Below are 10,891 nucleotides of genomic sequence, written 5' to 3' on the forward strand. Positions count from 1 at the left end.
TCTGTTATTCTCTTTCCCTCTCTATTTTCTCTTCCTCTATGTTCTTTCTTAATCTGTTATTCTTCTTTTCTCTCTATTCTTTCTATTCTCTCTTCAAATTCTTCTTAATCATTAGTTTGTTAAGGGCAAACCTTAACACTAATTAAGAGTTTTTCGATTTTTGAGAGCTGTCAATGTTTTAAATAATTATTTCCTGCTGGTTTTTGCACCAGAGAGGGGGTTGGTTGGTGAGAAAAGAATAACAGTTTCAGAAAAGCATGTATCCAGATATTTGGAAAAGTACAGCTAGCAAACTTGCAGGAAGGTAGTGTTTTTGTGAATTTGTTCGGGGGAACTATTGTTCAACACCAAATGTTCAAAAGATATATACAAAAAAGTTTGCAAAAAAATAGCATCACGAGCAATTCAAAATACACAGCCATCTTCTCACCTCAAATGATCTCAACCCCTATGTAAAGTGGCGATGATTAGGGTTGGCAGGTTTTGAACCCCGTGCACGGTACTCATACAATCTTGTAGATGTATAAACACATCTGGGAACTCTTTGCAATGAAGACTCTAAAAGGACATTACCACAAGTAACCACCTTCAGTAATAATAAGACAGTAAACATTCTGATTAATGACAAGTAATTATACATAAGAAGAAAAGAAAAACAGTGCAAATATGATTAGTTCCATATACTAGTCATCTTTAAGGCACAGTTATTACAAAGGATAAGACGGTCATTAAAGCATTACTGGATTCAAGTATGAAGAAGGGAGAAAAAAGATGTTGGGCAATTAGTGGAAAATATAGGTCTCAATCTATATTAAATGTAAAAGCAGCACATAGATACTAAACATACACACACAAAAAATGAAAGCATCTATTACATACCCCAGAAACTTCTCTCTTTCTCTCTTTTCAAAGAGCAGCAACAGCTGGTGGGTTGTCTCTACCTGCAAGAAAAGAGGAAAAAAGACCCCACCAAATTAAGAGAGAGAAATAGAGTAAGAAATAAATCTTTTATTGTTGATTAATAATATTATTAGTAGTTGAAAACAAACCTCTCACCTTATTTCGTTTACTACTATTGTGTTATCTCTTTTCTTTCTCAAGTTTCTCTCTCTCCCTCTGTAGTGTCTATGGTACAATTAATCTTTCCTTGTCTATTCTTCTCCTTTTATTTTACTTCTTCGGCCCATCTGATATCTTAGAGCAACTTTTTATTAATTTTATGTGACTTTTAGTTGTGATAATAAAATTTTATTATCAATAATGTTAATCTAATTGCATATTGTTTTAGATTTTTTTGAAAGCTCTCATGCATTCAAAAACTTATTAAAGTTAACAACTTGTTTTGTTTTAAAATTAGCATTGCTTTGTTTTCATTTTTTTTTCTTTTTGTGTAATGTAGAAAGGAAATGGCATGATTTTTGTGTTGAAAAAACTATTCTACGTTGAATGGTGGACCTACTACAACAACATGACAAAACTAACACTACATGCATAACCATGGTGAAAAGGAAACTACCTAGACATGCATACATTTCTTCTTTCCTTTTTTTGCACTCGTCAATCTGATCCCTATCTTATGCATCGAGCATAACACACATGGGAGATTTTTATTTAGTGTGTGTGCGTGGATAGATTCGTGAAGAGAACAAGGAATTTCTTTTGGAGGAAAAGCAAGATGTTCCCGTTTCATCTGGTAGATTGATCAAGAACTTCAAGCCCGCTAATTATAGCCCATGCCAGCTAGTCGTTTTGATGGGCTGTCTAAAAGAAAATCCCACTTTTTGGATCAAGCCGGTCTCAGAGCCTAAAGCCTTTTTGTTCTGCCTCTGTAGTCCAGTCACTTATCACCAGGAAGCAGTGCAGCAGCAGCAGGCCACCCTGCCGCATAGCCACCTGCATGTACTCAGAGGAAGCCACCTCATAAGCTCTTCTAGCTCAAGCCACAAACGTGTCAGAGCTTTAGATACCTAAAACAGCAGTAAAGCTCTGGCCCCATTCAACAATATTTGTCCACCTCCTTCATGCATCTTAATTTGTAGTACCAGGCCCTGCTGATTCAAACTTTGATTCTATGGATAGGCTTAGGAGATGTACCATCTCGATTCTTTTTTTGCTCTTCGTTATGTCTGACATTGCTTATGTTCACCAGGGCCCGGTAGAAAATTCTCGTCATGTCTGACATTGCTTATGCTCAGCATGGCCCGGTAGAGAATGCACAGAGACCAGATATTTTTTCTAAGATATTTGGCAGCTTGTTTACATTCTCAGCAAATTCTCCAGCAACTACTAGTGCTAGAACTCGTACGAGTTTTTGGGAAAACGTCAAAACCATGTTCAATCAAGCTCAAGCCTCTATCTTTCCTCCAAATCTTGAGAAAGTTTTTTAATCTCTCAAGTTCTTACATCAATCCATTTTCTTATGACAATATATAATTTCCAAATGGTTTAATATTATATATGATTTGTTCATTTTTTTTGGCTGGGATTATAGTTTTAGACGCAGTGACGAGGCTGTGGGTCATGGAGGTGTTACTGGAACTGCAGAGAAAATGAAAGAAGGTGCTGCAAAGAGTGTGGAGAAGGGCAAAGCAACAGTGGAGAATTCAGCAAGAACAGCCGCAAGAGTAGCAAGTGAAACTGTACAAAAGATAAAGGAGAAGGTCAAGAGAACCGCGTCTGATCACAAGACAGGGACACGGACTCATGATGAGCTTTGATCAATCTACCTGAGCTCATCACAGCTACTTTTCCTGCCTGTATATATACAAATCCTCTTTCATTGCATCTACATACGATGCATCCAAGTTTCATTTTTAGTGCAATGGATTCTAGTTTGTGATCCAATTTTGATTGATGAATTTCATTTCTTTCCAGTCAGGAGAATTAGTGTTTTGGATAATTTTTCATAATCAAAATACATAAAGCCTGCAATGTCAAACACCAAGGCAAACCGGTCTGGGGGAGATCATAGGGGTATGGCTAATGGGAGGCCAGGATTTTTAAAATTAAAATTAAAATTAATTTATTTTTATTTTATTTACAATTATTTCAATTTCAGAGTTTTTATTAGTGGGCTTAAAAAAATAATTTTTTTGATTAACGAGTGAGGATAAATATGAAAAATAGATCTAGCATGTAGATATTATATAAAAAAAAATAGCCTTATCCAGGAAATTCAATTTTTCCTTTTCTTTTGTTTTTTCGGTTAAAAAGAATGGCTTAATTTTTTCTACCTTGATTGTTTTTCTGTGTCTGGAACGTGGAAGATGGCTCCCGAAGTCCCTGTGATTGAAAGTCAACAAAACAATAGAATATAAGCTTATTCTTTAGATAAATAATAGAGTCTGTCAAACCGAGGAGGAGTATTAAAGGATTTTAATATCATATGCGTAACAAAAATATATATTAAATCTCCTAAAAACATTATTGTGCATGAAGATATAGATTACTATGCAGTAAATTTTGAGGGTACGATGATACAATTATTTTTTTAAATTACTTAGATTGATATTTTTCTTTTTTATGATAAATTACTATATTAATCTTAAAATAAAATAACCTAATATTAATTACCTGTGAATATTTTTAAATTTTTTATAATAATATAGTTAGATAATATCCATAAAGACAAAAACTAATTTAACTCTCATTTAAGAGTTAGATAATACCCATAAAGACAAAAACTAATTCAACTCTCATTTAAGAGTTTGATGGTTATTTTACATTATTTTTATTATAATTTTCAATAATATCTAAAGGTACTATTAGAAATTATATTTATTAAATATAATTAAAATAATTATTAGCATGCATGGTATATAAATGGTTTGGTTGATATGTGGAGGGTTATTTATCTATAAAATATCACTTTCTAGAATAATGTTTGAAAGTTATTTGCGCTCATGATTAGATAAGGTTGTGCATGTACTAGGATTAATATTAGTTTAACATCATTTATTCCTTTTTTTTTTTCATCTTTCTCGTCTAAATTTTCACATTAACCCTTTAAAAATTAAAAAACATTCATTTAATTTGTTGGTTTTTCAAATTTGATCTCTCTTTTTTTATCATTATTTTTTTATATTAAATAATTTATTAAATTTAATCCTCATTCTTTTTATTATTATTTTTTTATGATCAGTTTTTCAATGGATTTTATTTTATAATTCCACCCTCTTTTGCTTCTTTTTTTTTTCTATTAAGTTTGATCCATCTTCTTTTGATTGCCATGAAAAAAATTTACTTTATGATTTCACCATCATTTATTTTTTTCTATCAAATTTAATTACTATTCTCTTGATTGCTTATTTTTTTACATTGATAAATTTTTAAATTGAATCATAATAAAAATTTTAATTAGACTTGGATTTATTGTTTTGCGGATTATTATTTTTAAAAATATGATAAGGTTTAAGATATTTACTTGAATTTCCTTGGTTTTACAGATATTTTTTAATTTTATTCCTTGTGATTTTTTAATCTTGAAATCTGGTTTTCATTGTTGTTTAGCATCATTTTTTATCTATTTTTTAAAATTACACCCTCATTTGGTTTTTCTATTGAATTATATCCTTATTATTTTTTTTATTGAAATAGTTGATAACTAAGCTTGTTTTTCATTGAATCTAGGTCAAATATTTCATGGGTTGTATTTTTTAAAAATTAGATAAAGTTTAAGAGGTTTGCTGGGTTTGCTTAGTTTTTTTCTTTTTTCTAAACCTATATTTTCTTCTTCTTTTTTTTATCTTCTTTTGTTTTGTTATTATTCTGTATTGTGATTTTCTTGGGTTAGCCCTCAACAATTTCTTTTTATTTCACCCCCTATTATTTTTAAATCTACAAATAATTTATCAAATTAAAAATATTTTTCAATTTCACTCATTTTGATTTTTTAATCTTTAAAATCTGGTTCTTATTCTTTTAATTGTAATTTATTTTGTTTAAAATTATTTTTAATATATTTTTTAAAAATTCATCATCTTTAAGTTTTTTTCTGTCAAATTTTATCCAAATTCCTTTTGTTACTTTTTTTTTTACCTTTGCAGATTTTTTTATTGATATTTTCTGCATGATTTTATCATTCAGTTTTTTTCAGATTTAAATTTATTCATTGAACCCATGTCCAAAATTTTACAAGTTGTAGATTTTAGAAATCAAATAAGATCCAAGATATTCGCTCGAGTTTGTTTTTTTTTTTTTGTTTCTGCTAATTGTTTTTTTTTATAGGTCTTGTTTTCTTAGTTTTTTTTGTTTGACTATATTAAGTTATCTCTCTATGATTTTTTTTCAATCTCAACCCATGCTATTTTTTTTAATTTATAAATAATTTATCAAATTATAAATATTTTTCAATTTTATCCCCTTTGATTTTCTAGTCTTTAAATTTTGATACTCGTTCTTTTAATTACTACTTATTTTGTTTTGGGGTTGTTATATTTTTTCTCTTCAAATTTCATCCTTATAATATATTTTTCTCTCAAATTTTATCTTTATTCTTCTTGTTATTTTTTTTTTGTTTTTTCATATTTTTTATTAGTTTTTTTCAAAAATTTTATAATTCAAAATTAAATTAGTTAACAATTAAGTTTTTTCATTGAACTTGAATCCATAATTTAATGAGTTGGAAGATTTTAAGAGTAGATGATATTCATGAGACTTGCCTCAATTTTCTTAGGTTTTTTTAACTAATATGTTCTCTTTTTTTGAAGATTTGCTTTTTCTTTCTAAATGGTTTTTTTTATTAGATTAGCATTAGGTTATTTGATAATAAACTCATGTTAATTTATTTTATTTTTTAAAATTATTTAAATTACCATCTAAATTAATAACATGAGACTTTAATTTTTTTAGCCTAGCATCTTTTAAAAATAAAAAAAAAAATATTTCTTGAAACGTCGCGAAACACTAGCAACATATTTAGTTCTCCCAAAAAAAGAAAAAAACCGTTCCATGGTGTACCTATAGGTTTTCCTCTTGTAGTAAAGAACGACGCAGGAGTTGTTTTTATTTTTTGAAAAAACAGTAATTTTCTATAATTTCATGTTTAAGGGAAATAGTTTTTTTATTCAATTATTTATTTATTTATTATATAAAGTTTTGTTTAATTGACCAATTATATGGAGACTAATTCTCGAAGCAAAAGGATAACTCCCTTCGCAGGGAGAATGTTTCAAAGATATGCATTCGAATTGGTTGTCAACTTTATCATGTGCCTGTTTTTAGTGGTTAACTTGCTAAAATTTCACTTACAATTATAAAAAAAACGACATGGGAGCATCTTGGTACAAAAATAAATCAAATTATTCATTAATGAAGAACCTATACATATTTTCACAATTATAAAAATAGTAAATTATTTATTACCCTTTTAGTTTAAAAGTACGGTGTATTTTAAAAAGAACTATTTTATGTACATGATTTATATAGATCAAATTATTAATTAATTTACTAACATGATAGATCTTGCAGTTATTCTTACTCATGTTATGTTATTGGTCTGTATTATTTTTCCAGTAAAACAATACATTTTGTTTTGGTACTCATGCTATGTTATTGGTCTGTATTATTTTTCCAGTAAAATAATACACCTTTTTTTCCCAACACCAACTTTGTTTCTCTAATTTGAAATTTGACAACACACCTTTTTTTCTAATAAAAAGACTAAAAAAATGAAAATAGAATTTATTATCAAAATACATGTTTTAAAAATTATAAAATATAGTTAATAAATAGCTTGCAAAGATGAAGAATGCAAATGAACTTTTTAAATCAATTACATATTTATTACCTGTTTTATTTGATTTTTTTTCACTTTAATACTGTATTTTTCAATTCAACTCTCGTCCCTAAAAATATATGTAATTAAGCTATAATTTGTGCTAAAAAAATTAATTATGTAAAAGAAAATTTCAAGGATTAAAGTGAGAATTTTTAAACAAATGCATTATTCTAATCCACAATAACATGCAAGACGGTGAACATGAATGGGATGAACAGTAAAAAGACCATGACTTTTAGAGTTATACTTTAATTAAGCAGAAGTTTTAGAGTTATACTTTAATTAAGCAGAAGACATCATGATCTGATCCCTAATTGATGGTCAAAATAAAATTGTCAATAATATTCTGTCCATTTTGGACGAAGAAGAAGTCTGAATCTGAGTTTTTTTAATAGAAGTAAAGAACCAAAATCCTTATTGGTGTATAAAAAAACAAATACACAAAGCTTGACGAAACCCAAAATTCAACATAGGCATACTACATTTTCACCCTTATAGTTTCACCAATATTCCATATTTACCTCTAATTTTGAAAAGTCCCGAAATTATCCTTATATTTCTTATAAAGCTCCTCTTTTCCATGTAAAATCCCTACACATGCTAATATTTCACCAAATATACATGGAAGAACACAATTTAATCAATATTCCAAAATCATCCTTATATTTATTGGAAACTTCTATTCTTTCCCATCAAATCCCTACGTATGTTAATAGTTCACAAAAAAATTGAAAATATAAAAGGAAAAAAAATCAAAAACCAAATCGAGAATACAAGCTATTCGATAATCAAGGGGAACATTGAAAATTTGTGGAAACTAAATAAAAGGGTCATTGAGAAATCTCAAAATATAAGGACATAAGTGAAATTATGATTAAGTTTACAGGCCCAAAATGAAGTTTAGCAGAACTGAAATGTGTCACTATCCGAGAAAATACCGACAAAAACTCTCCATCTTCATCCCTATATGTCCAGTCCACCCCCTCAATCCTACCTCCTTCCCTCTCTCCGGTACTTTATCCATAACCAAAATCTTACAAGACAATTTCTTGCCTATTACCGAAAACACAGGAAATAAAACGACCTTGATGGCTCGCTCTCTCTCTGTTTCTCTTACAAAAACATACTACCTCACACCGTCACCATCACCAACGAGATGTTCTTCTCGTTTACTTACTCTTAGAGCCCAATCAAACATTCCCAACAGGAACAACCAATCAGAATCTGATGATTCTTCTTCTTCATCATCCACAGACCCTTTGCTTAGAAAGCTAGAAGATGCAATCCATGGGATCATTGTGCGCCGTGCTGCGCCTGATTGGCTCCCTTTCTTGCCTGGATCTTCTTATTGGGTCCCACCTCCCAGATCTGCATCTGGCTCTCTTGGGATTGCTCACCTTGTTGAGAAATTGGCTAATCCTTTGTCTGATGAGGAGTCTCTTTCTACCTCTACTGTTAGAGGATGGCCCTCCTCTGATTATTTTGTTAAAGGTAATTTCTTTTTCCTTTTCTTTTTCTCATATAAGGTTTTGTGATGTGGGTTTTGTTCAAAATTATCGATTGCTCAGTTGGTTGTGGTTAGTTTGGTTATGGGTGTATGCAAAATTGAGTCTTTTTATGTTAAATTGATTGAATTATTGTTTGTTGTTGTTTACTGGAGATGGTTTTACCCATCAAATATGATATAATGGTACCGTGGCTTTATTTTGGATCTGTATAATTGTGTTTTGTGGGAAATGAGTGCTTTTAAAATTTCTTTTGTTTCCTTGTTAAAATGATTGCCAAGTTTTAGAGGAGATGCAGAAGAAGAAATTTTGATATTTCGAGTGTTTCACTTCTAAATCTGATATTTTGGTAATGTGATAGGTTTCTTGGTTACTTTAGATGTTGTCGATTTACACTGCTTTGAACATGAGCATCTTTGCTTGCATTCCCTGTGCATACATCGAGGAAGCTATATAAATATTTGGGAAAAAAATGAATTCAAGTTATCTTTGAATCATCTATAACGTTAACCTGGTTCCTTGTCAGTTGGGGGCATTTCTCATAACACTGATGTATTTGGATTACTACTGTACTATGTTTTGCAGAAGAATAATTTCTGTTTTTGTGCTCCATTGCCGATTACACTTGTTTTTTCTCTAATTACAGGTGCATCTCCACAACTGGCGGAGGTAAAGTTGAATTCAAAGAAAGTAGAGGCAGATACTACCTCAAGTAACACGTCACAATCTGAGGATGAGGAAGGATAGGTCATATTCCTTAGAAAATTAGCATCCAGGCAAGTTTATTTATTGTTGAACAAACGAGCCTTTTCGCAAACTAAAATGGGAATTTTCAAATCTTGTTGCTTTTATTGACTGCTTATTTGCTATGTGTAGGCTTATCCGAACATGTGAATTTCATGTAGAATCAGGAAAAGCGAAACAAGCGAAACACCAACTGAATCACAATTTGATCAACTAGAGCTGTTCGGATGTGACTTGGTGAAGTAGCAATAAGTTTAGTTATTCCTGAATGAATTATGCCTAGAACTTTATTATTCACAAATGTATTCTGTAGTTAATAACGTTACTTAAAACTATGTTGTTTGTGATGCCCTTTCTATTTTGCTGGACCTGTTCTTTTTTTTTTTTTTTTTTTAAGTTCAATTGCATGCTTTTGTACATATGTTTTAAGCTAATAACATGGTGATCTTACTCTCCTTCTCCCTCTCTCTCTAGATTTAATGTATTGCTAGCTAATTTCGGCAGTTTACTGCCAATATTTAATTTCTTTTTATTTATTACCTGTACATGAACAATAAGAAAAAGGCGTAATCAAGCAATCAAACAGCTAGCATTCACTTATATCCTCTCTCCTCTCCCACTTGGTTTCTGATTGTTGTGCTTATGCTTCATGTTTTGTGGATATCTCTTTACTTCATGGTCCTGGCAATTCTTGGTGTCTCTGCTATTGAAGACTGCTTGGTATACTAGTACTGTGGCCTCTTAACCAAATGCTCATGCTTCAAGAGGTCTTTGTAGTTGCTCTCAATCCCTATGTGCTGTTGGAGGTGTTAGAGCTGCTGTCGTACTGCCCACCGTCTTTGTCACTTATACTTCAAATCTTTATATCTTTATTGTCACTCAAACTTCAAATTTTTGTATCATTATTGATGGCAGTGCTAATTTGGATGCTCTTTGATATTTGATTCAAGAAAAATGTGATTCAAATCCTGTGAGTGCTTGTTTATTGGATATGGATATGCTAATGACTGAATATGGTAATGGATCTTTATTGCTATGTCCTTGATGATATTTCATTAATGACATTTTATCACTTGATGTAATTTCAATGACTTGCGTGTCATATGGTTGGGTCTTCTGCTGCAGCTCATTTTTTCTCTCAGTGCTGCTGTTTTTGGTGCTGTGAAGGTTCTTTGTGTTCTGTGATGGCTGGAGGTCTCTGGATATGTCCAGTGCTGCAACACTGTTTCTACCATGCTTTGTTTCATGCTGGTTGATTACGGGTAGGATTTTTATCCTTCTTTCGCAGCCAGGATGTGCTATCCATAACCTTATTATTGACATCTATTATTATGGGTTTGAAATAGGCTACTGAAGTGGTGAAATTTAACGCTACATGGTCTTCTCTTGTTGCTGCTAAGGAAAAAAGACGTGATGATCTTGCCGCTGAAAATAAAATTTTGAAGAATGCCATATTGAGAATTAAGAGCTGAGGTAAAATCACTCCTAAAACATTTTTTTTATATGAAATATAGTTACCAAACTCATAATAAATACTGAAGTATTTGTTAATTAGAAAAGGAATAATTAAGTACCATACATATATAATGTATATGTTAATAATGCATGCCTGCATTATTATAAATATTTTTCATGTTTATAATGTGGTAAAAAGTTGGTGAAAGGACAAAACTAACATATATTCATGTTGCATCAAAGCACTGCTGATCTTAATGTCGTACTGTTTGGGAACGGCTTAGCAGTTGCTTTGGTACCAGCACTTGCACCAAATACTTGGGCTGCTGCAATAGCATCTATGGAACCAAACTCGATCAATCAAACCCTTTAGCCAATGCTGGGGGTGGTTCAATGCTCACGGCATTCC

At 30.9% G+C, this 10,891-nt stretch overlaps 2 protein-coding genes across 6 annotated transcripts in view; both read left to right on the top strand.

Moving 5' to 3' along the window:
* Positions 1-2,171: 2,171 nt before the first annotated feature.
* On the top strand, positions 2,172-2,873 carry LOC105141166 (uncharacterized). Its single transcript, XM_011048300.1, has 2 exons — positions 2,172-2,374; positions 2,492-2,873. The coding sequence occupies exons 1-2, from the start codon at positions 2,172-2,174 to the stop codon at positions 2,715-2,717; spliced, it is 429 nt and encodes a 142-aa protein (XP_011046602.1). The 3' UTR covers positions 2,718-2,873.
* A 4,869-nt stretch (positions 2,874-7,742) lies between these two features.
* Positions 7,743-10,891, top strand: part of LOC105141133 (uncharacterized) — a 3,475-nt gene continuing 326 nt past the window's right edge. Inside the window, exons 1-5 of one of the 5 annotated variants that reach the window (XM_011048252.1) lie at positions 7,744-8,269; positions 8,930-9,059; positions 9,160-10,289; positions 10,374-10,500; positions 10,770-10,891. In XM_011048252.1, coding sequence (XP_011046554.1) covers positions 7,867-8,269; positions 8,930-9,030 — 504 coding nt within the window. In that variant the 5' untranslated portion in view covers positions 7,744-7,866 and the 3' untranslated portion in view covers positions 9,031-9,059; positions 9,160-10,289; positions 10,374-10,500; positions 10,770-10,891. Of the gene's footprint in view, positions 8,270-8,929; positions 9,060-9,159; positions 10,501-10,769 lie in introns of all 5 variants that reach the window. The other 4 variants (XM_011048255.1, XM_011048251.1, XM_011048254.1 and 1 more) reach the window with 4 other exon arrangements.

Source organism: Populus euphratica, unplaced genomic scaffold, assembly GCF_000495115.2.
Source record: "Populus euphratica unplaced genomic scaffold, PopEup_1.0 scaffold250.1, whole genome shotgun sequence".
Lineage (NCBI taxonomy): Eukaryota > Viridiplantae > Streptophyta > Magnoliopsida > Malpighiales > Salicaceae > Populus > Populus euphratica.